The sequence below is a fragment of the Trachemys scripta genome, chromosome 8 (genome assembly GCF_013100865.1).
Source record: "Trachemys scripta elegans isolate TJP31775 chromosome 8, CAS_Tse_1.0, whole genome shotgun sequence".
NCBI classification, from domain to species: Eukaryota; Metazoa; Chordata; order Testudines; family Emydidae; genus Trachemys; species Trachemys scripta.
In genome coordinates, this window is record NC_048305.1 from 34814362 (window position 1) to 34832453 (window position 18092).

Consider the following 18092-nt stretch of genomic DNA (forward strand, 5'->3'; position numbering starts at 1 on the left):
CCCAGGCTGGAGACAGGAGGGGATGAGGTCCCCTGGAGAAGAAGGGGAGGTGTGTGGGGGGGCAATGGGCCCAGGCCAGAGAGAGGAGGGGATGGGGTCCCCTGGAGGGGAAGGGAAGGCGGGGGAGCAGCATGGGGGGGATGGACATGGGCCCAGGCCGGAGAGAGGAGGTGACGGGCCCCGGGCGGGAAGGGGAGATGGGGGAGTAGCGCGGGGGGGACACGGGCCCAGACCGGAGAGAGGAGAGGACGGAGCCCCAGGCGGGAAGGAGACAGACTCTCCCCTTCCCCTGCAGCGCCGGGTCCCAATGCACGCTACAGCCGGGTGCAGGGTTACAGCCGCCAGCCGGGACCTCCCTGCTCCAGGCCCGGGCACCCTCCGCACTGCGCAGCCGCTCTAGGTTTCCCTGCTACTCTGCCCCTCCACCGTCCGGAACCTCTTTCTTTCTCTTCTCGCGAGAAGTCACTTCACTCCACCCCTTCCCCCCTCGATCGTATCCTTCCGCTTCTCCGAGCCCCTTTCTGGAGAGTTCTGTGTGAAAAGAGAGTGAGGAAATAGTCCCCGTGCCCGAGCGGGCCTCATCACCAGGTGCTGCTGCCCCTCCGCCCGGCTGCCCCGCTGGTGACTATTGGGATAGTGGCGGAGTGATACGGCCTCGGAGGCAGCAGCGCATAAAGGCCCCGCGGAGTGATGCGGTAGCAGCTGCGGCAGCGAGCAAGAGCCCAGCGGCCGCCGGGGGAACAGAGAGTGAGGCCCTCCCGCCGCACCGAGACTCCCTCCGCGCCACCTCCCCCCTCCCAATAGCGCCGCCACCGCCGCGCCCCTCCCCCCGCGAAATAATCCCGAGCGAGCTCCCCTCCCTCCCCCACACCGCCCGAGCCGCGCGCCCCCTCCCGCACCGAGCCCCTCACACACACAATGGCGCTGAAGAGAATCCATAAGGTAAGGGCTCACGGGCTGGGGCGTCGCGCGCAGGGCGGGCCCGGCCGGGCTCCTGCTCAGCCGCCCGGGAGAGAGGCTTTCTCCTGTTCCCGGTCGCCACCTCGGCCTCCTTGTCCGCACCCGGCCGAGCTCAGGCCGCAGCCAGGGGTCGGGCCTCGGCTGTGCTGTAGGCCCCGCTAAGGGCCTGGCCTCGCCCCTCGGGAAGCGCAGGGACCCGGCTCCCGAGTACTGGGCCGGGGGGTGCTGCCCGGGTTCCTTCCTTGGTCCCTATCAGGGGGCCGGAGGCGGCCTAGTGGTGAGGGAGGCCGGGTGTGGGGCAGCCCGTCCCCCCTTACGTAACCTCGCTGGTAGGGGCTACCCGCGCAGGAGCTGGGCCTCCCCTGCTGCGAGGCGAGCCCCGAGCGGCTGCCTGCCGGCCCGTGTGCGCTCGGCCGAGAGGGAGCCTGCTCGGGAAGGGGCTTCCCGCAGCCCCAGAGCAGGGCTCCGCGCAGGCGGCTCTGAATCCGGAGCCAGCCAACTCGCGTGGCTGAGATAGAGATGCTCGTTGTCGCTGTCATCCCCGCGAGCTCTGGCCGGCCCGGGACCGTCCTTTCTCAGCCATCATCGGGCGAACCGAGCTGGCCTGAAGGGACCCCGCACGGGGCGGTTTTGGGCTTTTGCATCTCTTTGTTGTTTTGAGGCTCGAAGATGGCCTGGCAGGTGTCTTTCAAAGACCCAGGTAGTCTCTTACGAGAGAAATGTTGGCTCTATAGGCTATAGAGAGAGATTAGTGACATTATAAGAGCAGAAAGTGAAAGCTGAAAAACTGATGGTGAGGGATTGTAACCAGACTCCTCAAACCTTCTGGGTTTTTATCAACACGTATTTAAGGTCAATAACTTTTCTTGAGTAAAGAAAACCATTATTAAATCTTGAACACTTTGCCTTCTGTTAGGGGGTTAGTGCTCACAATATGCACCCACAGAAGCTGAAATTTGTAATGGTAAACACGCAGAAAAACCTCTAGATCTTTTATGAGTTGAAGGACCTAAATCAACTATATATTTTTTTAAAGCTGGGTGGCAAAATCTGAGGCAGAAGATAGTCCTGATTGCTCACTTAGTTATGTGGTTTTTGCATAATCCCCAAGAGTCAAAAGTGGTAAACTCATTTTGATTATCAAAGCTAAACAAATAAGACTCTAATACAGGGAATAAGGTCCTCCAATCCTAACAAGCTTTCTGCTCAAAGTCTCCCTCCTCTGTGGAGGACATGTAAGGTGCTGCCCAGGAGTTTTCTTTTGAGGCTGGAGGTAATCCTTTTTGTAGGAATTGCTATGTAACCCCAGATCCTGAAACTCAGGAAGTCCTTCTCAGGTGCAAGTTTGCTTTTGTTTAACTTCAGTATTGAGTGTGGCAACCTTAATAGACACATGTACTTGCTGTATGAGCTTGTATTTTTCCTCAGATGGAAAACTTACCCAGTAAGACTTTTAAACCTTCTAGTGAAAGCCTTAACTGACCTTTGTAACTGCTGTAACTAGTAGATTGTTATTCTGCCCAGTTTCAGATTTAATATTTGCTAATCGGAAGCTACAATGTATCAGATTCTTGTATTTTGGTAGGTGGTAATGCCTACTAATTTTTCCTAATCTATTCCTCCCTTTTAATCCCCTCTACCAGTACTTGGTTTTCTGTTAGTGGAGGGTGAAGTGACCATAGTTGTCAAACTAATTAGCTGAATACGTATATTCAGCTAGACATAATAGTACAATGCCATTTATTGTATGCTACTTCTCATTTACAAGTGGCTTCATCAGAATATAGTTACTTAACACATCTGAAGGAAAATACACCTAAAAAAGTCTGTTCCTGTAGGCCAGAAAAGTCTCCTGTCTCCTAGTCTTTTTGTAGGAGACTGTCAGTTTCTCTTGTACTCTGGAAAGCATTATAAGAAATTCTTAAGTAGTCATCCCCATAGTATCTAATAGAGATCTGAAAAGGACAGCTGTCCAAGAGTAAATTATTGAGGAATCTTTTGCTACCCTGCTTAGTCTGCCAAACAAATGGCATACTTCTCCAAAACAAGATCCAGCCCTGAACTCTGACTTTTAAGTCCAAGCCCCAAGTGTGCAACCTTCCTGTGTGTTTTCAAGTGTGGATTATGTGTTTCGATTCTAACTCAAAAGTTGGATAAAATGTATAGCAGGTGGCTGATGTGGAGATCTTTGAGGCCATTTCTGTTCTGATGCACCCAGCAGTGGACTAATTTTTTTCTGCTGTGATTGCATGGCATTTGTAAGTGTTAAGGAAGCTTTATTTTAATGTTTTCCATTGATCAAATTAAAGTAGCTCATGGAGTGCCAAAACGTACCAGTTTGAAAAAAGCTTGTAAGCTTGAGATTTGTCTACACGGGAAAATTCATTGGCATAATTATACCAGGTTACCTATAGTAATATAATCCCCCCCACATGGACCTGTACTTCTGGAGTAAGAGTGCCTTTTTCTGGTATAGCTTATGTTGCTTTGGCGAACTTTAAAGTATCTTAAGCTAACTTTGAAAAAGGCTCTCTTCTTCTGGAATTAAACCACTATAGCTAGCTGGTAATTTCTGATGTTGAAAATAATTGTGATTTTACAGATATGCTAAGAGTACCACTGGGTCTACACATGTTCACTAAACTGATACACCTGTCAAATACCATTTGGCTTACCTTTGCTTTCAGATTGGTTAAATTCCAGCTTAGTTGGTATCCTTTCACTCTGCACAAGTCTAGCACCCCTGTAGACAGCATTAAAATGACAAGTGGTTCAGACAGTGGCCTTTTCAAAGTCTCCTAGAGTCCTGTGTCTCTGCAGGTTTGTGCCAGGAATTGAGAAGTACCCAGAGGGAGTTGTAGCCAACTGTAGAACAGCACTAGTGTGAATATCATACAGAACACTAGTAGGCATGGTTAGCATGGACTTTACCATTTGTACTAGGCACTTGTTTCAGTGCTCAAGTCTAGCCCAAGGTGGTTAGGTCATAACATGGCTTAATCACTCAACCTTTAATTCTTTGTGTTTTAACAACTCAAGACTTGAAGAAATTTCAGTCCTTGTAACAGATGGAAGACTGAAACTGAATAACTATTCTTTCATCTGTTCACAAGGGTGTTGGTATGGTGGCTGCCCTTGAATGCTAGTCCCATATTTCAAGATAATTATAATTTTGGGGAAGGATGGGGTACTTTAAAATAACCATAATCCAAATGTTGGCTGTAGACAGTTTATGTCTAAATATTTGAAAAATGGCTGTGGCGTGTGCTCTTGCAACTAAAACTACATATAGCCTTTTTATTCTAACAAAGGAGGCATTCCAGTAGAGTGAAATGCATATTCTAAAATGCTAACTTTAAACAGGGTGTTGTTGGGGGAGGGGGAGAAGGGAATCACATCCCTTTGTATGGGAAGGGCTCCTAAGCCATACATTTCTACAGATTTTAAGCTTTCATTGAAAAAGTTTCTAGCCCTTTAAAATATTTTGACACTTAGGCCATGTCTATACTGCTTTGTAGTTTGGACTATGGGGAGCGAATAGCAGTGTGTGCTAAAGTGCTGTGCAGTAACTCCTGTGTTGATGCTGCAGACACTGACTTAAAGGTTTGTACTTTGCACTGAAGTAGTCCTGGAGAATCAGCAGAATACTTCATGGAGGAAGACCTCCCTTAAAAACCATCTCAGAAGCTGGAATTGCAAATTCTCTCTCTCAGACTTTACTAGAGGAAAAAGTTGTGAGAAGTGGCTATAACGTAGCAGCAGTCCAGTAGACTTTGGAGAATGGAGTAGGGAAGATGAAAGTTTCTTAGCTATGTTAGAGAAATAGGGGTATCAGTCTCTGGCCTGTAGGAAGATGTTCATTGTGGGTAAGGCACTGTGAACTGGGATTTGAGATATCAAAGTTCAGTTCCTAGTTCTGCCACAGAATTTGTGAGACATTGGGCAGTCAATTTGTCTAATTTGTCCTTGCCTTGAAGGGGTCTGGGTGATTAGCTCACTAATGATATATTCTGATACTGTGGGGATGGGAGTTACAGAAGTACTTATGTTTGTGATCCAAACGTTGAAGCCACTGATCAATTTACAGGGACAGTACCCTGGTGGGGTTGTGGTCCGAGATGGCCTCTTGGGAGTCAGGTCATTTCAGAGGCAGAGCAAAGTTGTTTGAAGTCTGACTGTCAAGAGCTGTAGATGCTCCTAGAGGGTCTTGTATGAAATCTGATACAGTGGCCACATCTCATTCAGCAGATATCCACCGGAGAGAGACTTGCTTTGGAGTTCTGTATTCTCTAGTCAGAGTGCTTTGAAGAAACTTTAGTCCTAAAACAGATGAGGTCTTGGATAAATTAAAGGCTGTAAGATAAACTGTCAGATCTCTTGGGTTGTGTTAGTCTGTTTCTTGCAGAAAATTTTCCTTCAGGTTGCACAAGGGGCAATCTCAGCAGACCTTATCTGCATGTCTGCTGACTCACATCTAGAAAGTTTGTGAAGCTCTTCCCTGTTGGAAGAAGCAGATCTTCAAACAAACCTGAGGATGTGCAGGATGACCTCAAACCGGTCAGGAGATCCAGAGTTTCTTCCTTCCCACTATCTGGGGAACACTTGTCCCAACTCTTTCAGGCAGGGGAAATCATTTAGCTTGACGTCCTGTTCAACGCTATATGCCAAATTCCAGCTCATCTGTTTTTTTTCATGCATTCTTTATGGGAAAGGTTGAGAAAAGATCTTAGTTCTGTTGAAAACAAACTATAGGAGTGATGCCTGAGCCTTACAAAGGGAAAAGACTTTTATTCTAGTATTTCCTTATCCCTAAGAGGATCAGTAGTCTGTGGCCAGACTCTAGATCACTGCAAACATCTGAAGAAATCAAAACCTTTAGCTTCTTTGCAGAGTATAATACCTACACCCCACCTGAAGGACAGCTTTGGGGCATCTCTGCTTTGGAGATAACTTATCAAGATGTGGAAGCAAGTAAAGGCTCAAGTACCAGCTCAGATTCAAAGTGGACAACAGTAATTGGCAGGTGCTGCCATCAGACCTTGTCATAACCAGATAATTGAATTACTGGTAACTGAATGGATTGTGTTTGAGTTAGCTATGCTGAATGAATTTAAATTTTGTCCTGTGTTCACACTGTACTCAAACACTTTCACTTGCAATACCCTGTGTACTTATCCCACAACTCCAGCTCTGCTCCAGAAGCAGTGCATTTTGGGAGACTTCAGAAGGCCACTGATGTATTGTTTACAAGCAGGTGATAAAATTTAAAAACTGACCAAAGCAGCAGTACTCATCAAAACAGCATGCCTGTATGAAAATAATCTGTTTTTCCCACTCCTCCATTCTGGAATCCATGTCCAAAGGCATTTGCAGGTGTAGAGTAACTTGGGACAGTGGGAGGGGGTAGGATATTTGTTATAACCTCAACCTATAGAATGTAGGGCTTGTCCTGAATATGCTAATATACTGTCAACTAATAGTCAATGTTCTGTGGCCAAGCACATGAAATACAGTTTCTGTAGAAGTAATATAGCTGGTCTTTCCAGAGAATGTTTATCAGAAAGTTGGAAGTTGCTCTGACCAGTTTTAAGATACAGGCAAGTATCAGTCACTATTCTGTTTACCATACCAGCAATTTTGCCTAAACTTCACACTTGCCTAATATTAAATCCTTAATGAGAGCTACTCTTTACTAAGGCTGTATGGGAAACAATTTAGTTCTTTTGGCTGCATAACTTTTTAAACATCTGCACCTATTACACCTCTACCCTGATATAATGCAGTCCTCGGGAGACAAAAAATTGCACCGTGTTATATCGAACTTGATTTGGTGTTCCTTGTTCCCTGACTGCCCCCTCCAGTGACCCCTATCCCTAATCACCCCCAGGACCCCACCCCCTACCCACCCTCCCTGTCCTCTGACTGCTCTGACCCCTATCCATACCCCTCATCCCCTGACAGGCACTCACCAGCAGTGGCGGGAAGTGGAGCAACATGGCCCCAGCCCGCTCCACTCCGCCACCTCTCAGCCACGGCGCTCTGCTTCCCACCACTGGTGAGTGTGGGGAGGTTGGGGAAAGGATGCCCTCTGCACTCACCTGCGGCGGGAAGCAGAGCAATGCGGCCCCAGTCCGCTCTACTCTGCCACCTCCCAACTGCGGCAGGAAGCAGAGCGATGCGGCCCCAACCTGCACCGCTTTCCTTGCCCCAGCCCCACCCTAGCCGTGTCGCTGGGGGTGGGGTGTTGGGGAAAGGTTCTGCACTCACCTGTGGCGGGAAGTGGAGCGCCGTGGCTGGCAGAGTGGAGCGGGCTGGGGCCGGGCTTCTCCGCTTCTGCTGCTGTTGGTGAGTGCCCGGGGGATCTCTTCCCCGAGCGACACGGCTGGGGCTGGGGCGAGGGAAGAGGAGCGGACTGCTCCTGGGTCCCCGCTAATCCCCCGGGACACTCTGGGACTGCAGGGCCTCCAAAATTGCCCCCCCTCCCCCCACAGCTCCTGCCTTCTAGACCCTGGGGGGGGCAGAGGGAGAGCCCCTGACCGTCCCTGAGACCCTTTGCCCCTTATCCAACCCTCCGGCCCAGCACCCTTAACACGCTGCTCAGAGCAGCGTGTCAGAGCTTTACCGCATTGTATGTGAACCCATGTCATATCGGGTCGTATTATATTTGGGTAGAGGTGTATCTTCATAGACCTTGTTTAAATTCTGTTAAAGTGAACAGTAATTTGAGTATCTGCAGGGCTGAAATTCAGTGAGACAAAGCTACAGATGAGGGTGAAAAGAGAACTTGCTTTGTGTCCCATGAGGGAAGTTTCATGGTGCTTATGAGCTATGACAGTAGACTGTAAATCTCCTGAGGTTTATAGTACGTAATACTTTAAAACTTTGCTGGCAAAGCTGGTAGAATTTGAAAGTACACTGAGAAGTAGACAGGGTGGATTTGATTTAAATCACTAGTCAGGAAGACTCAATTTAATCATGGTTTTCTACATAAGTGTATTCTTGTTGGTTGTAATTGAAACAGATATTTATGAAATTGGGAGGTGAACAATCTCCAATTCAACAGGTTAATCATTAATATTTGGAGGATTTTGTTGCCATGCTGTATTAGGAGGAGAACATCACCAGACAGTCATTTACATTTTTATTTAACTAAAACAACGTTAAGTATTCTGGATTTTTTTCTTCAACAGCAAACATATAATATTTTAACAAAACACACATGTCCCTCGCTTCTCACATTTATCTCCAGACTTCTTCTCCTTGTCCAGATCTATTCTGTCCCCAACACTCTTTTATTCATTGAACTTCTTGAAACTTTGTACTTTTAGGGCATGGCTACACTTGCAGATGTAGAGCACTTTGAGTTAAATCAGCCTTCTTAGAGCACAGTAGGGAAAGCGCTGCAATCCATCCACGCTGACAGCTTCAAGAGCACCGGTGTGGCCACATTTGCGGCACTTGCAGTGGCATTGCGAGTGGTGCATTATGGGCAGCTATCCCAGCATGCAAGTGACTGCAACGTGCTTTGGAAATGGGAGGGGTAGGAGGGAGTGTGATGTGTGTGTGGGGGGAGAGTGGGTTTTTGGGGGGCTGAGAGCATGTCAGTCAGCATGCTGTCTTGTAAATTCAGACAGCAGCAGACCTCCCCCTCTCCCCCCACCTCACTTGCTCACAGCATTCCACAGTAACGGCTTGCATGCCGGCTTTCAGAAACAGAGTTTTGAAAGGGCATTTCTGCATTCCTACAGGAGTTCAAAACAATGACGAGTGGCCACTTGACTTAAGGGGATTATGGGACGTTTCTAGAGGCCGATCAGAGCGCAGTAATGCAACACCTCGTTCACGCTGACGCCTGTGCGTTGTAGCCAAGGCGCAGCAAATGTTCTTCTCCTTGCCGAGGTGGAGTACCAGCAGCGCTGTAGCTGCGGAGTCAGAGCGCTCTACGTGCCTTGCCATTGTGGACAGGTAGTGAGCTAGTGTGCCCGGGGCTCCTTTATTGCACTATAAGTCGTAAGTGTAGCCAAGCCCTTAGAGAGAGGTAAGGGATTGACTCTGTGTACACAAACTTGCACAGGGACAATAGAATTGAGGTCTGTTATTTCTGACCTCTATCTATTTATGTATTTAATATTTTTGCTGTTAACAAGCATGTTACATCTGGAGAAACAAATCCACAGTTTGAGAATTGCAAAACTAAGCATCTCTGATGGTATCTTCTAGACCAGGGATCGGCAATCTTTGGTACGCAGCCTGTCAGGGTAAGCCCCTGGCGGGCTGGGACGGTTTGTTTACCTGCAGCGTTAGCAGGTTCGGCCCATTGCGGCTCCCACTGGCCGCGGTTTGCTGTCCCAGGACAATGAGGGCTGCGGGAAGCGGCAGCCAGCACACCCCTCGCTCCACGCCGCTTCCCGCAGCCCCCATTGGCCTGGAACGGTGAACCACGGCCAGTGGGAGCTGCGATCAGCTGAACCTGCGGGCGCTGCAGGTAAACAAACCGTCCCGGCCCATCAGGGGCTTACCCTGATGGGCAGTGTGCCAAAGGTTGCTGATCCCTGTTCTAGACTGAACACTGAGTCCCGTTGGGTAAATAAAAAGATTAATCAATTCTAAATAATCTGTACAGAAGGCTGTGGAACCCCATAAGATTGGGTCCCTAATCCATGAACTATTGGAACTCATTTACAAAACTTTTCTTAAACATTACATGAATATGTTGTCTCCTACTATAGAATTATGATTTATAATCCCTATTCCATGATGAGTTACATTATAGCTCAGATATCTTAATTAAAATGATCTTTAGATAGGTTTTTTCCTCAACAGCATTTTATCCCTCCTTCCCCCCCCCCCTAAAAAAACTTTTAATTGGTTTTTATCCACCCTGGAAGTAGATATGATTAGCCACTGCTAGGCACATGCAGAGCTTATAACTGCTGTGCGAAATAAATGTGGTTCGTAACTCTTACAAATAGTATATGCTGGCAAAGCCAAGAAGCTCATCTCTCCAGTTAATGGCATTAATGTGGTTTTAGCGGCAAACTGGTGGACCCTGTGACTTGCATAAGAACGGCCGTACTGGGTCAGACGAAAGGTCCATATAGGCCCAGTATCCTATCTTCTGACAGTGGTCAATGCCAGGTGCCCCAGAGGAAATGAACAGAACAGGTATCATCAAGTGATCCATTCCCTGTTGCTCATTCCCAGCTTCTGGCAAACAGAGGCTAGGAACACCATCCCTGCGCATATTTTCTATGAATTTATCTAGTTCTTCTTTGAACCTTGTTGTAGTGATTGCCTTCACAACATCCTCTGGCCAAGAGTTCCATAGGCTGACTGTGCGTTGTGTTGAAGAAATACTTCCTTTTGTTTGTTTTAAACCTGCTGCCTGTTAATTACATTTGGTGACCCCTAGTTCTTGTATTATGAGAAGGAGTAAATAACACTTCCTTATTTACTTTCTTCACACCAGTCATGATTTTATAGACCTCAATCATATCCCTCCTTAGTAGTCTCTTTTCCAAGCTGAAAAGTCCCAGTTTTATTAATCTCTCCTCATACAGAAGCCGTTCCATACCCCTAATCATTTTTCCCTTTTCTGAATCTTTTCCAATTCCAGTACATCATTTTTGAGATAGGGCAACCACATCTGCATGCAGTATTCAAGATGTGGGCATACCATGGATTAATATAGAGGCAATATGATACTTTGTCTTATTATCTATCCCTTTCTTAATGATTCTCAACATTTTGTTCACTTTTTTGACTGCTGCTACACATTGACTGGATGTTTTCAGAGAATTATCCACAATGACTCCAAGATCTTTCTTGAGTAGTAACAGCTAATTTGGACCTCATCATTTTATATGTATAGTTGGGATTATGTTTTCCAATTTGCATTACTTTGCATTTATCAACATTGGGCAACAAAATGGCAGATGAAATTGAGTCCCTAGTTATGAGAGATCCTTTTGTTGCTCTTTGCAGTCTGCCTCGGACTTAACCATCTTGAGTAGTTTTGTATCATCTGCAATTTTGCCACCTCACTGTTTACCTCTTTTTTTTCCAGCTCATTTATGACTATGTTGAATAGGACTGGGCCCCGTACAGACCTCTGGGGGGCACTACTATTTACTTCTCTCTGTTCTGAAAACTAACCCTTTATTCCTAACCTTTGTTTCCTATCCTTTAACCAGTTACCGATCCATGAAAGGACCTTCCCTCTTATCCCATGACTGCTTACTTTGCTTAAGAGCCTTTGGTGAGGGACCTTAGTTTGAGGAGGGACACCACTGTTCTATTTTTGGGGCTTGGGATAGGACTATACGACTGTGGGTTAAGTTGCAGAATACGTCTAGGCTTTCTACATCCATTCTAGATAGACATTAACCTTGATCATGATCTTGGTGTTTTGCAGAAGCTATGAGGATTTAATTTAGGACTAGTAGTTCATGGAATCTCTTGTAGGTGAGCTGGCATTCCTCCTGGAGGCTAAAGGTTTCTTAAAAGGTGTTATAAAGATGAAATGGATCTCCATCAGCCCTTCATCTGAGGGTTTATTACACATAGTGCAGGTAAACTGGTAGAGCTAAAACAACGAGAAGTCCAGTGGCACCTTAAAGACCAACAGATTTATTTGGGCATAAGCTTTTGTGAAGAAGTGTTTTTTTTTAACCCACGAAAGCTTATGCCCAAATAAATCTGTTGGTCTGTATCCACAAAAACGAGGAGTCCGGTGGCACCTTAAAGACTAACATAGCTACCCCTCCGGTAGAGCTAGTAACCCTCAGGAATTAGTTTTAAAAGCAGTGTCAGCAAGATGGCAGACTTCATTATTCATTCATCTTGGATCAAGGAGCTTAGAAACTGCTGGAGGCTTTAGTGGATCTTACATCTCATGGAAGTCTCTGGCATACATGGTGACAATTAATTTTTGTACCAACTGAGTACTTTGTGCATCTTAAGACCATGTTTTCAAAAGGCAGACAACCACTTTGTGGGTACACATTTTTGGTGCACACTTAAGAAATGGGCCTGCCCCAACACTGGTTTCATGTGCAATTGTAACTGCATGGGCAAATGCAGCTGCTCTGAATTGTGGGAAAATGATTAGTGGAAATCAAACTGCCAACATGCTGGTACACACACAGTGGCACATAAAGATTACTAGTGCCTCTGCTTTGCCGGCAGATCTTGTAATTTTAGTCTCTTCAGGGTTCAAAGTCAACCATTTGCCTACTGAAGTTAATACACCTCTACCTCGATATAAGCGGTCATGGGGAGCCAAAAATCCCTACCGTGTTATAGGTGAAACGCCGTTATATTGGGGTAGTGGTGGCAGGGCTCCAGCAGTGATTTAAAGAGCCCAGGGCTCCGGCCGCTGCAGGGAGCCCAAGGCCCTTTAAATCACTGGCCGAGCCCTGCTGCCGCAGCCCCGGAGTAGCAGCGGCAGGGCTTTGGCAGTGATTTAAAGGGCTCCGGGCTCCCCGCAGCATCCGGAGCCCGGGCCCTTTAACGCGCCGCTGGAGCCCCGCTGCTACCGTGCTATATGTGAACCCGTGTTATATCGGGTCTCGTTATAGCGGGGTAGCGGTGTAAGACCAGAGCTCTAAAGAGAATGTCTTGTGGTCGTTAATTCCTCATATTTGTCATTCTAAAGCTTCAGGGACTGTGATGCTATTTTTTGCTGAAACAATGTCTGAAATAAAGGACTTGGGTTACTTACTTCTACCAGTTTCAGTGAATTTATGCATCAGATTCCACTCAAATGCCATCTTGCTGACACTGCTTCTAAAACTAATTCCTGACAAATGGTCCTTGAGGGTTACTAGCTCTACCAGTTTACCTGCACTATGTGTAATAAACCCTCAGATGAAGGGATGATGGAGATCAAGTTCATCTTTATAAGACCAAACCTGAATTTGCAGCTTAGAGTAGGAGTTGCATCATTAACATGACTACATACATATGACTTGATCTGATGAATCGTGGCTTTCCTAGGGAAACTACTATGCACAACTTCGTTAATTGTGAGATTAATTAGAGGTAAGAGGAAATAGCATCATTGTGGTAACAGCTCAACTTCTAATGACAGCCATAACTCTACCCTGTATCCTCATCTGCCATTCAGATATACACCAGAGGATCTCACGATCAGCATGATAGTAGCAGACTCTTATATATGGTGTCTAATCAGTGCTGTAGTGAAACTCATGACAACAGCACTGCACGATGATATAGCATAGTTTGGAAAAGTAGTGTGGACTCTCTCTATAATGCATTGGGTGAACAGGTTTTATGCTAAAACTAGTTTGTATGTGGGATTTATTGCCTCCACTTTATAGCGAGGAGGCTGTACAATGGATTCTTAGGCCTGTAGTAGGGTGGTGGACCGGAAGTTTGTCCTGTATGTGAAAACTCAAATAAGGTATTGTAGCTTGTGAGGGAGGTGTAGTAGTCTTGATCCTAAGTGTATTAGTGGTCCAGTTATACAAGTATATAGCTAAGATGGAGTGGGTGGGTTGAAGAGTGGTAAGAGGGAGGTCTAGGCTGGGGTAAAAGATATGGCTGCGGGGCTGGAATTTTGAGTACTATCAGTCCTAGATTGGTTTCATTACCTCAGTCAAATAATGACACCATCGTGATCTAGATCCCCTGTCACTTTAAAGGTATCTCAGTCTTTATTTAGTCTTTGGGGTTAATATCTATTTCAAAGTGAGATAGTCAGTCAGTATTGTATTGACGACTGGGGTCATGGGGTATCATCCCATACAGTCTGAGTGGTGTGGACAGAGCCCAGTGCTTGCATCAGAGCAGTCTGCAGTGCAAGAGGCCTGGGTGGCTCAGGCACTCAGCTAAACACTTGAGACTTTGAGGGCTGCTGCTATAATTAAAGTGGCTGGGGCAGAGTTGGGTGACACTGCTGCTGGTTGGGTGGCAGGGGCATGCAGCCACTAATGCTTAAAGGGCTTGATTGAGGGCTTCCAACACTATACCATTCAAGCATTGGTTCTTCTGCTGTAGTGGTGCATAAAAGGGACCTCTCTTGCACAGGACAACAGACAGTGGGTTTTCCACTACTTGTCTTCAGGCTGGCTGGAGTCCCTGCTGCTCTCGGTTCAGTCCAGTCAAGGAGATAGAGGGGCAAGGATGGGACCTCAGCCCCACGTGACTTGAGAGTTGTTTTCAGACAGCATGAGGTGCGCAAGTCCTTTTGCTGGGGTGGAGTGGGGCTGAGGCATCGCTCTTCCTGATGAGCAGCACATCTTGGAGTCCGCTCAGCCTGTCCTGAGGAGTGGTTGTAGGCACCCCAGCAGATGGTAAAGATCATCTTTGCAAGCTATCACTGCCCCAAGCACAAGTGGAGCCATGGGGCTCCCTGTGTAGGGATGTACATACGGCCTAGGATGGTCTTAATCCAATTTTGGAAGCACTTAAACTGTGAAATACTTGAGAACAAAATCTGATCTGAAAGCCTTTAGTTGCCCATTGTGTCTAGGTCAAGATGATATCCTTGTGGTGCAAAGTCACAGTACAGAAATGAAACAACAAGTAAATCTAAATAAAGCTTCACTTCCTTTTGTTAAGGAGTATATTTGACCCTTAATTAGATGTGAGCTTTGTTAAACTGCCTTCCCACAGATGGGAGGTAGGGGATAGATGGGGATTTTAAAATGTACTCAGTTTTCCTTTTGGAAAGGTATTGGCTATATATCCATTGTGGGCATGTACATTGCAAACTTTCCTCCCATTACAGCTAACTATCTTGATCCTTGCTGTTCAATACCACTGTTTTCCCCCCGTAAGCCTCAAATACTGTCAGTGATCTAACTATAGATATTCAAATGTGGGTTAGTCCTGCTAAGAACCAGAGTGGCTCCACTAAAACTTTGTTTTGATTCAAGGCCTCTTTTTAAGGCTTGTGTATTAACCCTAGCAGGCTGTGGTATGGAAGGTAGAAGTTAAGTCATAAAGGATTTATTTTAGAGACCTATTCTAGTGACATTTATAGAGGAAACGTGCATAAACAGGTTACTGTAATTAAATCTTTGAGACTGTTTAATGCAAATATTTCTTGCTTTATTAGATGACTGGTTTCAGTTCATTTGTAGCTAAACATTTAATCCAATGTCAAAATATGGATTAGATTAAAAACACACACTGCTTATAGATTTGCCAGAAACTTTCAAATAGTAGAAGGCTCTTAAAGCTGAGATTCCATATGAATGCTCCCTGGGCGTTGCTTCTTTCCCACTCGTTCTTGGCTGTTACAACCTGAACAGTACTTCAGCAAAAAATGATTTATATTATGTAAATTTCATGGAAAACTGTAAGCAGCAGCAGTATAACTGAACAGGTGGGGAGGCATAAAAACCTGGATGTGAAGAGGAAAGGAAGCTCTGTCCCTCTCCCCAAATTTGTTGTCAGCCAGAAAGCAATAGGAGAGTCAAATGCTGCATTTCTCTCAGCAGTAGGGGCTTGGGAGCTCTGAATTTTCCACACTTCGGTATGAGAAGGAGCAGAAGTTTCAAGTGTGGTAGATGTTCCAAATGGAAAATAACTTCATCATGTTTATGTAGCATTCTAGGCAATGAATCAATGCTGCCAAAAGTTAACAAAAAGCACAATACCTTAACCTAAAATTCTCAAAGCCACCTTAATGCTTTCATCAAAACAGCTAATTTATAACACCTTGAAAGTAAGGAGTTCAATAAATGCAGGGAAACTCATAACAAGAACTCCTTTTGGCATTAAACCTCTCCAGTCTACCTAACACCTAGCACATAGCACCTTTCTTCAGTAGATCTGAGTGCTTGACAAAGGAAGTCAGTATCTATCCGCATTTCACAGGGGAGGAAGATGAGTCACAGAGGCAGCAGGAGTGGCCCAAGGACACCTAGCATGTCAGTGGCAGAGTCAGAAATAGAACCCACATCTGAGTTCCAGTCACTGCTTCCTGCTTAAATCCCCAGTACCCTGAACTGTAAGAGAAAGTGTCTCAAACACAGTAAGATGTTGGGGGAAAAACTAGTGAGACCAGCTTGTTAACATTTGGATTATCACTGATAATCCATTACTTACATAAAATATAAATCTATAATAGTCATTTTTGGAAATCTTCATGAAGCTTGTAGGATTTTTGTGTGTGTGTGAGAGAGAGTGTGTTTTGGACTGAAGTTCAAAATTCGGTGGCTACTTAAAACTGTATTGAAATTTCCTCAAATGTTCTGAATCATTGACTCCAGTGCCCATAGCAGAATGAGACTTCCAAAATGAGATTCTTCAGTCTAACTTGACCATTGGTTGGGCATTTAGTACACCCTCTTTCTTTAAGTGTGAGTGCTACATGCTCCTCAGCAACTCCATGCATAACAAATTCAAATTCTGATAACATTCTTTCCCTAGTCTTTGGGAGTGGAGGAGGATAGGCCAGCAAAAAGGTATCCATGTCCTTAATGCTGTAGAGCATGCAGGGAAGGTAATGCTACTTCAGTTAATAGTTGCTGGTCACTACAGCAGAAGCATGCAGGTAACTTGCATTTCCCTATTCAGAGGCCATTTTTACCTTTGGGTAAAGGTCTGATTTTTTTGGGAGTTCTGGTATGGATTAAGGCTATATTCCTAACTTCATTTTTGGTACATGGCCAGGCTTAAAAAGTGGGATTTAATGTCACCTATCTTAATTTTGTGAACATTTAAGAATGCCTTACTATCAAAGCACAAATAGTTAAACAGAAATAACTTGAAGCACGATGATAAACTTTTCAGACCTGATTAGTTTCTCTATCTGAGATCCTATCCCCAATTTATTAATATGGTCGAGAACAGTCTAAAGGGAAGTAACTTGGAGATGCAAGTGCAAGAAATTTCAGCACTGCTTACAGGGGACAAAAGATTGATGTCATAAGTGCAGGTTTTGATTAAACTTCAAAACCAACTTCACATAGTAAGAAATGATCCTCACCAGATAAATGAAGTTCCATTTGAGACTTAGGAATACACCACTGGGGAAAAGTGCCGCTGAAGTACCAGTGTCAGTCTTTTGTGAGAGGCAAAATGTGATTTGATTTTTGGATTAAGTGAAACATCAACTGTCCATCCATTCTTTCTTTTAGGAGTTGAATGACCTGGCACGTGATCCCCCAGCTCAGTGTTCAGCAGGGCCTGTTGGAGATGACAGTAAGTACTGCCTCAGTAATAAGGCATCTAGCATGCACATTCATAGGCAATACTGGCACTGGCCTCCACTTTCTTATCTCTAAAATGGGAATACCTAACTCACAGGAGTCTCCAGCTTCAGGAAATATTTGTAGTGTCTTATCTGAATGGAAGATCCTAAATAAGTGCTAGATGTTACTCCATGTACACTTACAGATGCTACTCCAACACCTTAATATTTTCCTCCTGGTAGTGGAGATCTTCCAGTGACTCTTAATTATTGCAGACATCTTAAACTCTTTTTACCTTCTGTTACATATTCTCTTGTATGAACAGTGGTACACATGGCCCGCTGCTATAACAGCAGGTAAAATGCTGGGGTAGCTATCAGAGTTCGTATCTAAACCAGCAAGATACCCAGGCTTAACATATCTTGTGATGCATTATCTGCATTTATACAGAGGATGCCATCAGGACTACAGTGTATACAGGAGCAGCTTTGAAATAAGGTTGTCACGTTAAATATAACCCTTACATAAAATAATATAACCTTTGCACAAAAGATGCATTACAAGAATCTTAGCTTAAAAAACCCCTAAAGCATTAATAACAGAAATGCATTGTTGTAGTCTGATATAAACTGCACAATCCAATTACCTCTACTTTAGCCTTGAAGAGGGCTCCATATCATCCTCTCTGAGGAAGAATGTGAGGGCACATTCTTACTATGGTCAAACAACTTAGACACTGAAAGAATCTCCATCCTCAATCTCAGCATCAATATGGTTGTATTAAGGGGAGATCTGGGTCATACTTGTTGGGTTTTTTTGTTTTTAAAGAAGGGAAGAAAAATTGGGGATCCACCATACGTATTAAAACAGGGTGTTAACATCTGGGAGTCTGACTTCTTCTAGGGCAGTGGTTCTCAACCGGGGGTATATGTACCCCTGGTGGGACGCAGAGGTCTTCCAGGGGAT

The 18092-nt window shown here is 45.3% G+C and overlaps 1 protein-coding gene across 2 annotated transcripts in view; it reads left to right on the top strand.

Moving 5' to 3' along the window:
- The first annotated feature begins 543 nt into the window (after positions 1 to 543).
- The window catches only part of UBE2D2 (ubiquitin conjugating enzyme E2 D2), a 53869-nt gene continuing 36320 nt past the window's right edge, over positions 544 to 18092 (top strand). Inside the window, exons 1-2 of one of the 2 annotated variants that reach the window (XM_034778143.1) lie at positions 544 to 747; positions 17073 to 17136. In XM_034778143.1, the coding sequence (XP_034634034.1) occupies position 17136 (1 nt within the window). In that variant the 5' untranslated portion in view covers positions 544 to 747; positions 17073 to 17135. Of the gene's footprint in view, positions 748 to 786; positions 943 to 17072; positions 17137 to 18092 lie in introns of those variants that run through there. The other variant, XM_034778142.1, reaches the window with a different exon arrangement.